Source organism: Pomacea canaliculata, linkage group LG8 (assembly GCF_003073045.1).
Source record: "Pomacea canaliculata isolate SZHN2017 linkage group LG8, ASM307304v1, whole genome shotgun sequence".
Classification (NCBI taxonomy): domain Eukaryota; kingdom Metazoa; phylum Mollusca; class Gastropoda; order Architaenioglossa; family Ampullariidae; genus Pomacea; species Pomacea canaliculata.
The window spans coordinates 17,051,361-17,067,844 of record NC_037597.1 but is presented as its reverse complement, the minus strand read 5'-3'; the positions used below and the strand labels follow the sequence as shown (position 1 = coordinate 17,067,844).

Below are 16,484 nucleotides of genomic sequence, written 5' to 3'. Positions count from 1 at the left end.
AAAAACTGGAACCTCTCACCTTCGTGATGTTTACACAGGTCTCCACTAATAGTTCTCAATGTAGAATGCATTCTTTTTTCCCTGTCAGGTAAAAAACATGACACTTTGTCGATAGATTTGCCGACGACACTCGTTTAACGGACATGAAAACACTTCTAACCCTAACCCACCCATCATCCTTTTCTCGACTGTAATTGTCAATGCATGCAAGTACACAGAGGCGCTCCACACAAATATAATGAAGGAAAGTCTTCAAACTCAAATGTGAAACAATGTAAAATGCACGCAGAGACCATGCAATATTCAAAACCTTTTCTCCTAACTGTGATAACTCTTCGGAATTATACATCAATCCACACATTCTGTGTTGTCTAAGAACAAATCATATTATAACACAGCTACTGCTTTTTCAAAACAAGGTTTTATTCTCAAGACATCATGCCAGTGTAAAGTATGGTTGCAATTATCAATATCTTATGTGGTCAAAACAATATGCACAACGTTAGAAGAACAAAAACAAAACCTGAATTTCAAGCAACAGAAATAAGAGTCATATGACTAAATATTACTGAGGAAATTAAGTTTCATCCCTTTTACTGAATTCTGCTGGACCACTAATGCAGCTCAAAAGCCATAAACACCACTTACAAGCTCAAAACTAATGAACACATTTATTTCAATATAAAAATGATACTTGCATGGGAATGTGTAAGAAGTTTAAGACTGAGCTGTGTTTTGATTTAATGAAAACATTTTAAAGTTGGCTTCTTATAAAACCAAGGATGCAATCTCAAAACTTCTTCAGGTTTACACACACACACAGTACAAAAAACATTTCTGGGAGTCTTACAGAGTGGTGACAGGGCCTCTATGAAGTACTCCTTTAATGAACTAGAATTATGCAATGGTTATTTCCAGCATACAGGTGTCATGATGGTGATTTGTTTATCACATCTTGAGCAACAGCTATACCTGATTACCAAGATGGTAGCTTAATTTTTCCATGCAGATATTACCCAAAGCTGAACAATGGCCACAAGATTCAGTAAAAGGAGTGAATTGTCATCAGTATTACCAGCCACATGCATAATACACTAATGTTGAGCTTCTTTATTAGCAATGTTTTGTTTCTTTACTACAGATTTCTCATTTGGGCACATTTATTAAATAAAGTCTAAAAATGATCAAGTGTGGGTCTTACCAGTGTGTTTGCATACAAATTATAAGTGCTTTATGCCAAAAACTATGCATGTATGCTGTCTTAGAATTCTGCAGAAAATAACTAAAAATGCTAACTGCAGCACCATCATATCTTATCCATAAAAATCACAGATTAACCTAAGATTTATCTGAACAAGAAATCATGAACACAAAAAATAAAATGAAGGTATAAGGTGTTGCTTTCTGGAGAAAAAGAAATGTTTACTTACTTCTCACATTATACATTTTCCTCTCTTTGTCTTCTTCAAAATATAACCGTACATGTTATGTGCAAACAATATGAATCGCTTGATTCCCATTTGAAACTATTTCTTGATTCTTTAATTGGTGAAAGCTGACTCTTCATTTCACATAATTTTGTTGCAATTCATTTGTACAACTTTGAAGTATGAATCACTTTCCATAATGAGGAATAAAGTTAATGTCATAATATTCCACCACAAAAAGTAAATGTTAAAGAATATCTTCTGCTGTTGTTGTGTTGTGGTAACAGCATGTAAACAAAGGTTTTAGTTGTTATTTTGAATCTGATAAAACTACATGATCACCTTTTTTTTTCACCAGTTACTGAACATCAGTATTAATTTTCCTGTCACCTGTCTTCCCACTTAAAAATGCAAAACTTTACTGTTATATGTTTGAACACGCTGAACACTGTACCTTGTTTACAAGACCTAGTTCTCAATAATCCTTTGCACAGCTATGATGGTCAGAGATACTTTAAAATGAGCTCTGCTAAATCTTATAAAGACAATGAGAAAAAATGCCTCATTAAAAAACTTCAGTACAAATTAGAAAGTTAAGCAATATAAATTATAGAAGAAAACATGGCATGATTTTTTTAAATACAGGATTAAGAAAATTAAAAAATATTTAATGACTTAGTTATAGTCAATGCACACAGAAGTTTACATGTGAAATATTTTATTAACACAGCTTTCAAATGTACTGAGCAGTCTGACTACAACTTATGGAAGCCCAACTAAAAACTATTTGAAGATTTAATAAGCAGGATTCAGAAGTATTCAGTCAATATTTTGAGAACAAGTGAATTATTTTTAAATGTTACATTTTTTCTTGTGAACTGCTCACAGTATAATTTAATTTTGTCACAATACCTATTTTAGAAGAACACCAATTAATACATCATCATAATAATAATTGTAAAACGGCTCTCAAATCCTCATTTTAAAAAAGTGGTTTGAAACCTTTTTTTAACTTGTCTAGCACATAATGAAGAGCCCTACCACATTGTTAAAGGCTGAAATAAAAAGCTGCTTATTATTCCTTGCTTAGTTTTTAATTTCAGCAGAAATAGAATACAACATGATCACCATACAACTAAACAAACAAAATAACTACTTCTCATTAATGGAAATCACATAAATACTTCTGTAAAAATACACACATCTGGCGTATGAAAACATTATTGCTAAAATGTGAAACAAATATGCACACTAATCTGAATAAGCATTTATTTTCTCACTTCATACTCAAAATTTCATGTGTAGTTATGTCATTATCATTTTTGCTTTTGTTTGCTATTATGACAGTCATCGTACATCATTATGAGTTATTTCAACAAATAGTAAAGGAACATGGAGTCACCTCTGTTTGGTGGGGCCCAAAGTAAAGCTAGATGGAGTCCTTATTAATCATGAAGCAAATGTTTAGTAAGGAAATTTTGCAATGCCAACTATTTCAATCAAAAACAGTTTGCCAAGCACTTCAGAATCTGAAATACACATACTTTCAATTTCAACATCTATCAACACTCTGTTGAAACCAACATGCATAGAAACATACAAATATGCATTGTTTAATGTCACTAAAAGACATAACATTTCTTTGGGTTTTTTTTTCCTGCCAAGGGTCTCTCACTTATTTTTTCGATTACAAATATAATGTTGCAACAAAAAGTTTTAGACAGGATTAGAGATAAATGATACTTTAAATGATATGAAGATTCTGGTAAGTCACCTATCATAAAGGGATAGATAAATTTATTTTTCACTATGTTTGAAACAGAGATTTAAGTACTCGTATTTCATTATGCGTCATTTAACAAAAAGGAAAAAAAAGACAGTGACATGGTGTCAAAATATTTTCAACACCACATACATAACAAGAAAAGCATTTAGTTCACAACTGTCCTAAAATAAAGTTTCATATTACAGTAATTGCCTCATAGTGTATCCATAACATATACAGATTTCTCAAAAACAGTCCCATATTTTGTCTTATCTCATTTATATGATAATTTTTTTCAGTACACATCATCAAGAAAAACACATCAGCTTTGTGTAAAAAAAAATGACTGTTTAAAACTATTTAGCAAGGTGTCTAAGAACTTTAATTATAGCTTTAGCCATCCCTGATTGTATTGTTTGAAACTAGCAGAAACAGAAACAGTGACGGGGCTCAAACATATCACAGGGTAGCACATTTTGTTTCAGGTTATCTTGCAAACCAACAATCCCAGTTATCTCATCTCAGAAGAACATCAAACAAAAGATTTTTCCTGTCAATTTTTTTACACCTGTATTATAATGCAAATGCAAGAAATATAATCTTTTAAATATAATTAGAAAATGTTGGAAGCTGCACTTATCACAAGGCAAAATAAGTGAAAAAGTAAGTTAGTTGTGTAAAATCCTAAGGAAGATTCTATTCATAAAACTAATTAATGCATTAATGAACCAAAATTATTATGAAAACTTAAGTTGGGATAATTTTTTATTCAAAAAATGTGTATCTTTAAAATGTCTAGTTTACATTTTAGAATTTACAATCCAACCAACAAAGCAAAGTGTTAACATTTCTCGACTGCAAAAATGTCTAACACTTTTAAACATGGAACTAACCTCATGATTCTATTTATCATCATTATTATTATTTTACTCTTACAGTATTTCTCCATGCTCCTTACTTTTCCTTCAAGACTTCACCTACATCATAGACTTGCATGTAAAGCCCTTTTTTTCTATTTACAAACACATATCCGAAAACTTTTCAAATAACTTAGACCAAATAAAATTTTGTAGTAATTTGCTCGTCAACTGGAAAAAAAATCATTTGAAAATTCTTCAAATATGATGTGTTAAGTAAAAAAATTGTTCTTGTGTCCTCTAGATGAGCAACACTATATAAGATATAGGAATAAGACTTCTGGATGTTAATCATATAAATGGGTTAATTCATAATTTAAAAAAAAACAATTTTGGCAACTTACAAAAGAAAAAAATTCATGTTAGCAACCTTCCCAAGCTTAATGATCATGTACTAGGTAAGTACACACTTTTTGTCGGCTCTGAAATTATTAACAGGCTGATCTCCTCTCCCATTGATGAAAACAAAGACTAAAGCAAAGACTGAGATTTCCATAACATATATTTTTCAGTCAGTTTTTACTGAGCATCAGGCACTGGGTCAGCTTATAATTCTGGGGCTGTATTTATAAAGCAAAGTCATTACCCACGGGCAAAATCAAGGGAAAAGGTCTTATCTATGCAGTTACAGTGCACTGTCCAGTCCCATGGATACTGCATTATGTTACTTTACCTCAGGGCATCGTTTGATTTATAACTACAGTCATGAATGTAAAGCAGCATCCGCGAAGTCTGGACGCCACTTTATAACTATGGAGATAATATGTTTGCCCTTGATTTCTCTTGGATGACGACTTCTCTTTGCTTCATGAATATGGCCCCTGGCCAGAAGTTATTCTTCTCCATTCTTCAACATTTCTTATAGATCACTGAAACAGCAAAATGTGTTTTTAAATCCGAATGCATTTCAAAGTAAAAATAATTCTACTGAAAGTTAGGTAAGGCAGATGATTTAAAAGTGCATAACTATTACCGTTCTGTCTGCAGGATTTAAAGCAATAATCTCTATCAGAAATGACAAGGCTGTAAAATTGCTAAATGCTTACCTCCACTAGCTGAATTCCCTCTTCTGAGAATTCAGGAACTGGCAGTGAAGAATATTTTATTTTGAGCATGTCACCGACCTCATCTATGATCTCTACAGCCTGTTCATGCAACAAAGCAAAAAGTGAACCCATGATGTTTTGATCAATGCATCATTCAACCATATCTGCATGAAACTGTGCAGGCAGAAATAAAATTATTGCAAATATCTCTCCTTAACACCTGCTGTTCTTATCAAACATGTCCTAAATAAAAAATATCCCACACATAACAAAAAGCAGTTGTGTTTTTTTCTTCTGACAGGGACGAAAGCACATGTTCAAACAATGAACTCCACTGATCTACCATAATGACCTTTCTAACTTTATGTACACTTATATATTCTTTAGCGTCACACATGCACACCCTAAAATCTGTAGCTGACAAAATAATGCTTATAAGGATCCACTAATGTGAAAAGAAAGTAGAAAATAAGTACCGACCTTGTCCAACATTTCTTTTGTGTGGGCTGCTGACAAGCAAAAGCGAGCTCTGGCTTCAATTATAGGCGTTGCTGGAAAACCAACCACAACAGTTCCTAGCCCACGTTTTAGGGCCTCACGGCTGAATAGGCTATAGAAATTGAATACAAGGGAATTACAAGATTCAGCTTTTACTTCAGCTTTAAGACCAGATTTTATAATTAAAATGAATTCCTACTGTAAATAGAAGTACATGCCAATGTATGCATATTTTGTTTTATAAAATAAATAATTATTATTAGCTTGATAAAACTTGGGACAGAAGCAGTCTTGAAAGGTGAAGGATCACATTTTACATACTACATATAGCAGTACTCACGCAACTTTGGAAGGCATGTATAAGAGGAGAGGCACTACTGGGGAGTCTTTATTGCCATACAAGATGAAGCCTTTCTCGTGCAATCGTTTCCGAAAATAGCGTGTATTCCATTTAAGCTGCTGGATGCGTTTACGCCCTGTACAAAAAGCATTCGAACATGTCTTCAGCACTATCTCATTTATTCATAGTAAATGCCTCTGCATGATTTTCATTTAATATAGTTTTAATATAATAATATAAGTATAATAATATAAGTATAATTTTCATTGAAAGCGTGATATACGTCTCATATGTAATTGTGATGCCAGTGTGCTAAATATGAGCTATGTCTAAGATCAAAGTCTAACATGACTATATGATCTCTATGTGAAATGCACTTGTTAGGTTTCTAGATATAGTCAATGAATAAATTACAGTGGCATAAAACCTGGTTCTGACCAAACTGTACAAAGAGTTTGCATGTGTATACTTATACATAAATGAATTGCTAGTGTATAGCTGCCTCACTGTAATGTAATGTTCTTTGGTTACATAACAGGACAGTTTAGGATATGCACAGAATCCTACATGTATTTCTTTGGATGAAAAAATGTTGACTATAAACATCAATACTGAGAGCAACCAACCCTCTAAATTATGACATCAAATTAAAAGAGTATGTACAACCTTCCAAGCCTCCATCCAACCCCATGATGATCCTCATAGTGGCAATGATCTGTTGGGTGACAGGAGCTGACATCGCACAGGAGTAGATAGCACTGTGTGAGTGGGCCCGCAAGTGCCGGATCAACCTCTACATATGAGTTTAAAATAACACAATCATTACAATCACTACCTATCTGACATCATGAGGTTCTTTTAAACAATTATTTCTTTTCAATGTTAATATGATTTTTTACCCTTATAATACTACCGTAACCATTTATGTTAGTTTCTGGAACAGCTATTCTTAAATGTGTATATCAAAATTATTTGTAAGATAAACATACAAATTATTTTTAAAAAAAATATTCGATGCTATAAATTCATAGAAAATTATCATCCCTTGAGTTAGAATCCTCAATATTTTTTTTAATGCATACTTTTGTTACACATAGTCTGGTTGCCCATCACAGAAGAAGTTAAGACTACAACTTCCAAACAGAACAGTTAAGTTGGTTAATTTATCACGGTATATTCTAATACATGTAACAATAGCAAATGCATAAGATCTACAGTGCTTTGACCTTTATTCAACAAGTGTTCCTGACATATTATACCTTGGATCCACCGATGTAACCACCACAGGAACCAAAACTCTTGGTGAAGGTGCCCATCATGATGTCAATGTCATGAGGGTCAAGGCCAAAGTAGTCTACAACACCTCGTCCATTAGGTCCCATGGCACCAATGCTGTGTGCTTCATCCAGGTAGATGTAAGCCTTGTATTTCTTCTTAAGCTGTACAATCTCCGGCAGTCGCACAATGGAGCCCTCCATGCTGAAAAAATTATTTATTTTCAAGTTTTGACTTCAAATGTTATTGAAATTAATGATGTATCAAAAAAATAATCGAGTTTACAACACATGCTGAGACAGCAATCACTAACCTAAATAAAAGTGCCCAATAGCAAAACCATTTTGGTGTTTGATGCAGTGAAACAAAAAATATAAGAAGATAGGAAAAGACAGGATTTTAAAAAATGAAAAAAATAAAATCTTGTCACAAAACAATACCTGTAGACACCTTCTACAACGATCAGAATCTTTTTCCATGGGCGATGTGTGCGAGGTTGTCCTTGACAAACTGCTTCACGTAGCTTGCTCTCTAAGTCCTTCATGTCTGCAATCAAGCACAGATACAGGTAGTCCTCGACTTACGACGGGGATCCGTTCTTAACGCGGCGTCGTAAACCGAATTTCGACGCAAGTCGGATCCTACGTTCATACAGTACTGTACCATAATAACAGTACAGTACTGCAAACACTTAACTTATCCAAACACCTATCCTAACACAGTACCCTACATAATTATCAATAAACATAAGTACAGTAAAATATTGTGCAGTACAGTACGCTTTGTTATCACTGTCGATGTCATAGGAGCAGATCTTGTCACGTGTTCAAGGATGCGATCTTTATCCTTGATAATCGTAGCGACAGTCGAACGACTAAGTCCTAATGACCTGCAAATTTCTGTTGCTGTTTTCCCCTTCTCAGATTGCTCTATGACTTCCACTTTCACAGTACTGTACTGGACTCTATGACTTCCGCCGCACATGGAATGAGGCGCACGTACAGTTCGACTTACGCCGCTAAACCTCGCAACTCGGAATGAGCTTCATTTACAGCGTCGTAACCACGAAACGACGTAACTCGAGACCGTCGTAACCCGAGGACTACCTGTATGCATATATGTGCACACACAGAGTACTGGTAATGACATTTGTAAATAAAAATTAAGAACTATTATTATGTAGCATATTAAGGAATAAAATTATACTCACTGTTGTGTTTATAGACACGGATGGCTGCACCAGATAATCGAGAGCCCAAAATAAGAGAAGCATGGTTTAGTTCGTCACTTAGAATGAGACAGCCCTGTAAAACAGACTCAGATTTCAGCTTGCTTGTCCAACATATCAATATCTGTACAGCACAGTGCAAAACACACACACGCATAAAAATGGTAAGATCCCGTTAACTTTCTATGTCTACATTCAGAACCCTTTTGGCCAAGGGCATATCATATACGCAAAGACAGCTGCTCCTCATTAAGTGCAAAAACCTTTGAAAGTTTGTCTTGATTAGTTATGTGATTTTGTAATACTGGTTTGGATAAATTTTATTAGAAAAAGCAGACACTGTAAAGACACACTCATACAATGCATTTTGTAGAAAGTCTTTACAATTTAAGGGATCATAGAGAACATCTGATTAGAGAAAAGATGAATTACTTTGCTGACAAGGGCTGGCATGTTCATAGAATTTGTTGCAAAACCCATTGGCACTGTGATGGCTGCCTCAACCCCCAAAAACTCTGCCACTGTTGCATCTAATTCTCTGTGGATGTCCATATAGCCTGAAAATTATACATATATATAAAAGAAAACTGGTGTCCCTAGCTTCATTTAGGTCTCCATTTGCTAGTTTGTAAACTGAAAATGTACACTGACAACCTCTTCTAGCCAGATGAGAACTGGACATGATGTCAGAACTATTATATACCACAATCTACAAGCAAACAATTTTTTTTAGGCTGTCTTCTTAATATTTGCACAGATTATCAGAAGAATTCAGTACAGCATTGAGTACAGTAAAAAGCTACTGTTACCAGGTTCTCAATAACTTGTTTGGTATTAGCTTAAAAAAGTTAATCTCATGAGGCATTAGGGTTCACTGTTGGTACCAAATGTGGCTACATCAAGTGATGCTTTAGCTTAAGATGAAATAATCTACATACATTTCCAATGCTGCTCAGGGATCATAAATTTTGCATAAAATTCTATGCTCAAGTAATGTTCAAAGATAATGCAAAGGAGGTTCAAAGGTGAATTCTACTTACATCATTAATATATATATATTTTTTCCTTAAATAAGCATGCACAAACATTTATGAATGTACATATGATTAATTGAAAAATATGAGAATCCATCAAGAGAGCGGATTTTGTGGTTTGAATTCTTAGAAAAATTAAAAATGAATTATACAATACAAATACATAACTTCCATTCTGTGGTCTTATAAGTCTGTCTTCTTCCTATTCTGTGCAATTAATTTCTAATAAAAATTATCAGTATCAAAATGCTAAGCTAAAACATGTCACTGTGATATAAGAAGTTATTTTGTCTGTGCATATTGTTCAGCTCTATCTGCAAATGATTCCACCAGCTGCTTTATAACCATTTTGTTTCTTGTCTATCTCTGTTCTAAAATAAGGAGTTAATATTATATACAAAAAAGTGTAGCAGTGTGGTGTGAAAGATAGCGGTGTCTTGAAAAGCTGTCATACCTCCTCAAACTTTAAATATGAGGCAGGCAAAAAGGAAAAATGCCTTTAAGAGAGCAGACAATCCAGGTATTATTACTTCCCACAATCTAGTCGTCATGCACAGCTTTAAAGGACTTTGTTCTTCATGGACTTCTCATCCATTTTCCCTTCTCTAAATATAGTAGCTAGCTCCTGCTGACAGACTTTCCGTTAGCAATACTGACTTCCTGCTGCATTAACTTTGGGATGCCCTCCCACACAACTTCACATTTGACCAGAGCATATGCCCAGTCTAAGAGTGTTACTAAACTACTGAGCACAGACAGTAATAACACCTCTGGTCAAAAAAAGCTGAAGAAGTCCTTAAACCTTTCAGTCACTGGGGAGAGGGAGGGTAAAGTTTATAATGGATGTCACCTTTTCTCTGAGGGCAGAATCTATGTCATTCTCTAAGTTATTTTTCCTTCTCCAACACTCTATGGGTTATATACCCATGCATCACATAAGTCAAATAGAGGAAGCATGCTGACTGACGTGGGTATTAAACTCGGTAGTGTGCACATTTCTGGCCTCTGACTCTAGCCTCTTGACTGATTTCCCACTTCTACTATAAACTACACAAATTTATTTTTATCAATTAAAAAAAAAAAAGTTTTATTTGATCCCAACTACACCAATTGAAAAGATGCTATTTTTTAACTGCTGATAATCTGATTTGCTTAACACTTGATGATAAAATATGCATGTACCCAAGTACATGTATGCACAAATGCATGAGCAAGTATGCACACACCACTGCCCTCACATACACACAAAATCAAAGACATGCTATTTCAAACCTTACCCAGTTCTTGTCGACTGCCACCAACACCCACACCATACTTCCTTGTGACATTCTGCACTTGTCCACTACAAAGAGTTTTGCTCTCTGCAAACCCAAGGTAGTTGTACGACCCAAAATTCATCACGTGGAGTTTGCGGCCTGTAAACCTGATGTGCAGGAAAAAAGAAAAGAATACATCTTCATTTTGACCTGAAGCTAAATCATTATAGTGCATGCAGTACATCTTTTCCCCAAGCATTGATTTGATGAAGTTTCCACTCATTAAAACTGAGCATGCACAGCTTCTGTCCCTACAATTTCAAGAAAACCAAAGCATGTTTGCTGGCACTATTATTAAAAGAATGACTTTTAATCATTCCAGATCATCAATACACTTTCCTGTAACTTTTTAAAGACATCTATAAATTGTCTACATTCTCATGCAGTTTTACATTTTCATTATGCTGTGCTCACAGTACCAAAGACATGGAGAATATTAACTGCATGTCACATTACAAAGTACTTTAAATCATGCTTAAGTTATCTTGAAATATGGTACATTTAATCTGCATTTGCAACATGTGCATGTATGTGCATATTCATGACATATGCACACACATACAAAGCAACAAAAAGCAACACACCAAAGAACATGTGCAAACAGTAAATATTTAAAATGCTATTGACATTGTTACAATGTGGATACTTGTAATAGATCTGTTAAAAAGAACACCATCTACCTTTACCTACACTCTCTTCAAAGGCTATTTCAAGTTGTCTAGCCACGCATATAATTGTTCCAAACAATCAACAGGTCAATGTTAACATTAAGCATCAGGGAAAATAATGATATTAATATGTTCAAGGGGAGAACAGGATTGCATGCAGAATATTTTGCTCACATCAAATAATTGAATAACTCATTGTCAGTTACTGTTTGTCCAAGAACTGGAAAGCCCTTCCGCTTCAAATATGCCATTTATAGTCAAAGATTAAATTTAACTGTTCATTTACATTCTTTCATAAATATTAGTTTCAGCTGTTAATGCTGGTAAATAAGTATTGTTTTAAATTAGATGTTGCTGTGCTTTTGATTTTGATACTTATTTTCTTTGAAATATATCTTAATTTTTATTTTCTTGCTGAAAATCATCAGTATTCTAACAAGTGCAGTGAACAGACTTGCATAAGAGTGATTCTGCACTATCATTATTGATAGATAAGGATGAGGCTAATTTCAGGAAAAAAAAACCCTGGTGAAAATCTATGATTTTCAGTGAAAAATATAGAGTATAATCACAGCAATGTTTTAACGAAAGATTCACAGAATAAGCAGAGTAAGCTCTGTCATCACAGATTTTTAACAGTCCACGACTCATACATGGTACCTTCCTAAGCAGCTGCATTCCAGCATCTCTCATAGAGTTGAATATAGGAATGGAAAATTTAATCTCCATCTACCATCCAGTCTAAGCATTATGGTATTTCTTGCTTTGTCATGCAGCTGAACAGTTAGAAGGGTACATGAACAATAAGGTGACAGAAGCAAACACAGGCTTAGTTGTAAAATACACAAACACGTCCTACAAGACTCTTGTGCTACATCCTACATCATAGTTTTATGAAGCGTCTGCTGAATGCTGATAAATTTTTATTGCCACCAATGACATGATTTTTCTATAAATTTATTTATTCCATACCCAGTGTCAGTTGTTTTCTCATAATTTTGTTATGACCAATGTTTTTAGTGTTTAAAATTGAAAGATTTCAATAAACTGTTTATTAATAGTGTAATCAGACATGAAAATCTGAAAATGTCTTATTCCCATTAGCAGATGACTGAAGAGGTAAAATTCTGGGAAAAAATACCTATGAGTGAAAAAGCAGAAGTTAATGTTTGTGAGCTGATGATAAAAGATACACAAGCAGAACCCTTCAGGAAGTGGTGGCTAGTTCTTTGTAATTCTTTAAGGAATATTTTACTCAACTATCTTCATTAAAACGGTTTACTTGCTTAAAGCAAAATTATACCATCATTTCATTTTAATCTCTTCTTTAAAGATATGACTCTCTGAATAACTGCTCATTAAAACTACTTTTTTTTTACCCAGTCCTTTGGTTTGGAAGTTAAAAAAATTACTTGCATACCATGGTTTCAAGGGCTGGTTAGCAAAACACAGATTAATTGTTGCCCAATATTCTCTTGTTATGTGCAAAGCCTACACCAACTAAACAATTATGCTGTTTTGACAATGTCCTACTAACACAATTAGAAGTGCACCGCAACGTGCAAGTGCTAATGAAGGAGAGGACGTGCACAGGTACAGGCAGGCAGCTGGAAAGAAGATCTGCCTGGTAACTAATAGACATACTCAAGGTTCCAAAAGTAGTCTGTTGATACCCTCTCCATTACATCAAACTCTGAACCAGGGCAACCAGCTATAGGACGATTCCAACAGTCCCGTATACGCCGGTACATGTGGCGTGTGAAAAATCCCTCCCAAGAGTTCAGGAGGGGTACATAACCCTGTGAATGGATGATAAAAGAAAAGGGGGGAAAAAAAGTAAATATTCAATTATAAACATGCCTAAGTAGGGGGAAACAAATACATGACACAATAAGCATGCAGCTCAAACTGGTCAATGATGGTAGAGAAAGAAGGGAAAATTGTAAGATTGTCTCAGATATTCACAATAGTTAGAGACTCTTGTTTCAAAAATACTGGACCATAGTTTACAGTTCTCTCCAGCAAAAACATATATGCAAAGTGTTCCTATAATTCACCTTATCTTTGTCTGTTTATTTGGCAAATGTTCACTGTGTGAGTTAAGCTGTATCGTAAATATGCACGACACATTAAAGCAAAGCATTTTTTAAAAATCAATTCCCTTCTTTCTCAGAAACATCATTTCAAGGCATGCTTCAAGGGAGTAGTAAGCCCTCGAGAGGAACATACTCAAAACTCCACCCATGGTCATGAGTGACTCTCTCCAGAATGTCGATTTGAGAACCTGCACAACTGGCAATGGGAATGTTCCAAACATCACGGATGCGCCTATAAACATTGCGGGTGTAAAAGCTCTCCCAGCTCTGGTAGAGAGGTACATAGCCCTGGCAAGAGAGAGAAGTTATGTAACATACGACAAAATAAAGATTGCATGCGAAACACAGACCCAAAAGCCTAAAGTCAAATACACTTCCATGTCATTTCCTGGAGCACATATATGCAAGGATATGGGTTAAAGGAATGTCATGTTTAGATATAAGAAAAGTTTTAATCACTGTAGTTTATCAAAGTACGTCTACCAATCTCAGCTTCTAACAAATTAATAATTTTTGGTAGTAATTATGTAAAGGCTTTCAAAGAATCAGAAATTCTGTACCTAAAACGTGACCATTCTGAATTAGAAATATTGTTTAGCATGAACATCTCCATGTCTGATCATATCAAGAACAGATCAATTCAAGAGTCTGACAGATGTGTATTGTTTAAATAAATATTATTACTTGTAAGCATTAATGTGATCACAGATTTTTACTGTTTTTGTTTCACTACAATCCCCAAGGCACAATTTAAAGCTAAGGGGAGGGCAGCATGCTTAAAATAAATATTTCTAAAGACTGGTCTGATGAAGGCAACAGAAATGTAGCCTGAGCCAGATAAAATGCAAATATGATGCTGCCTATTGCAGTAGTGCTTTAAAATACTTTACCTTCAGTCTACCTGCCTGAACAAGCTAAAGAAAACAGATCATGAACTGCAAATGCTACAGAACAAATACTTCTCTCATTCACCATTATGCAAAGCATACAACAGTGCCACTTTGTTTTGTCATCTACCAGTACATGCTATAGAATTTCTAGTCTGCATGCAGAGAATGCTTTACTTAATTCACCTTAATATAATCATTTAACCACACAAAGCACAGTATTGCTGCCTCTTTTACATACTACATAGCTGCCTCAGCAAAGACTTTTCAAATCGGATGACAAACACCAACTCTCACATAATCCGTAATTTATCTCAAAATGTAAAAAGCAAGCAATAATCTAACCACCATGCATATATACAGGAATAAAATGTTCAGTTCATTTACTTCAAACAATCCTCCACTTGAAATGCCTCATATTAGACATAATATAGTAAAAACAAAGAACTGCATTTGCAGACTTATCTTACCTCTAAGTTAGGTTCAGTGCAGCTCTTGTCTTTCTCTATGCCATAAAATCGAAGAAAGTCTCTTATGTGGCCAACAATAACCAGCATGGCATAACCAAGATAAGTCAGAATGGCAATAAGCAGAGGAGTCTCCTCGAATGATTCAAAAAAATCATTCTGCCAGTTGGATTTCTAGACATAAATTGACATAACAGATAAATCAACTATTGATAATTTACATCCCATACGAAACTCTCTGTGTGTGTATGTGTGTTAGCGAGAGAAGGCAGGCAAGTAGCCCTTTCGTGTCTGACGAAAAGCTTAGCTTGTACCAGCTACATTTCCACGTGCTAGGCTATTATTTTGGACTGTTTTATCTTCCGTTTCCCAATCTTTCAAGTTCAAATATGATTTAATAAAACAGTTGGCTAAAATTTTGATCTGCTTGTTATTGACAGACGTGAGCACTTTATGAACGCCTCTGAAAAGATTAATATCTGCATTGCCAGATCTGAGATTAAAAAAAATCAGGCATACAAGGTGGTTTTCCGTAAGAACCACAACCTGCTCTTGCGTATAGTGTTCGTTAATGGTGGTTAAGACTAGAATAAATTAGGAAGTTCATAGCAGAATTCAGCATTACCTGTTCGGACTTTCCGTTTGTTTTACCGTTGACTCCATTTTTGTATCCATTCGTATGACCATCCCGATACCCACTTCTGGAGCTGCGGATCCTTTCGTCTGACATGCCTGCCTTCCAATGTGACTCCGAATCAACATTGCCCCTCCCCGAAGCCATGTTTTCGCCCTCAGGTTGTAACAGTGCAGTTGATTGGCGAAGACTAGAAACATCCGCGTGATTAATCCAATGATATTATTTCTTACTTTAATGCTTGATACTATGATCCGGTGAGAAAATTTTTTTCTTCGAAGATGGGAAAACGCCCTTTCGCTAGACCGCGTGATAGAGTAATCTTAAATAACTGTCTTGCATATATATTTGAAACAAAAATAAACTGTATGATTCCTACACTGTTTCAGAAGTGTTTGATGATTCATACACAGTGTGCCTGTTACTAATAGCGGCAAGGAAACAAAGGTAGATAACTGCAATAATAAACTCAAAGGTGAAATTGGAGAATATGTATGACATTACTTTAATTCCTGTAGTGGTTTACTTTTTTCTTCTGGCCTCAACATGACCTTATTTCGTTAGTGTAGTTTCCAAACTGTTATACTGTATTTTGTATCGTGCTGTTTTATATAAGCTCACTGCCAAGGGGGCTAATCCACTATATATATAAACGTTGTTGTTATTATTATTTAAATCTAATCAATTTGAAGTGCTTGAAATAAACGAACAAAACTTAAAAACCACTTAATTTCCTAATGTTATGTTAATATTGTCGTTTGACTAGCCCGGTCGCTACGTCTAATTAAATGTGTACGTACGTGTGTATGCACGCGAGTACGTGTGCTTATACAAGCGTATTATTGAGATCGAGAGATGAGAGAATTTGGTCGAAGTCCCGAGCAGA

The 16,484-nt window shown here is 34.8% G+C and overlaps 1 protein-coding gene across 2 annotated transcripts; it reads right to left on the bottom strand.

Annotated features, from left to right (window-relative positions):
- Positions 1-402: 402 nt before the first annotated feature.
- Positions 403-15,990, bottom strand: LOC112569937 (serine palmitoyltransferase 2-like). 2 transcript variants are annotated; one of them, XM_025248042.1, is made up of 13 exons: positions 15,590-15,990; positions 14,968-15,138; positions 13,159-13,313; positions 10,808-10,953; positions 8,929-9,053; positions 8,479-8,572; positions 7,709-7,814; positions 7,253-7,472; positions 6,660-6,786; positions 5,994-6,129; positions 5,636-5,765; positions 5,156-5,254; positions 403-4,978 (listed from the first exon to the last, which is right to left on the bottom strand). In XM_025248042.1, the coding sequence occupies exons 1-13, from the start codon at positions 15,743-15,745 to the stop codon at positions 4,976-4,978; spliced, it is 1,668 nt and encodes a 555-aa protein (XP_025103827.1). In that variant the 5' UTR covers positions 15,746-15,990; the 3' UTR covers positions 403-4,975. The 2 variants fall into 2 exon arrangements, with proteins under 2 accessions (XP_025103827.1, XP_025103826.1); XM_025248041.1 differs by lacking the exon at positions 13,159-13,313 and adding an exon at positions 13,744-13,898 and having other exon boundaries at positions 15,590-15,979.
- Between the last annotated feature and the right edge of the window lie 494 nt (positions 15,991-16,484).

Excerpts from the sequence above, each read along its gene's own strand:
- LOC112569937 (XM_025248042.1), bottom strand. The coding sequence starts at position 15,745 with ATGGCTTCGGGGAGGGGCAATGTTGATTCGGAGTCACATTGGAAGGCA. Across the intron at positions 10,954-13,158 it reads GACTACTTTTGGAACCTTGA|GTTTACAGGCCGCAAACTCC; the intron begins GTATGTCTATTA and ends CCTGCACATCAG. Across the intron at positions 9,054-10,807 it reads TGGCAGTCGACAAGAACTGG|GCTATATGGACATCCACAGA; the intron begins GTAAGGTTTGAA and ends TATAATTTTCAG.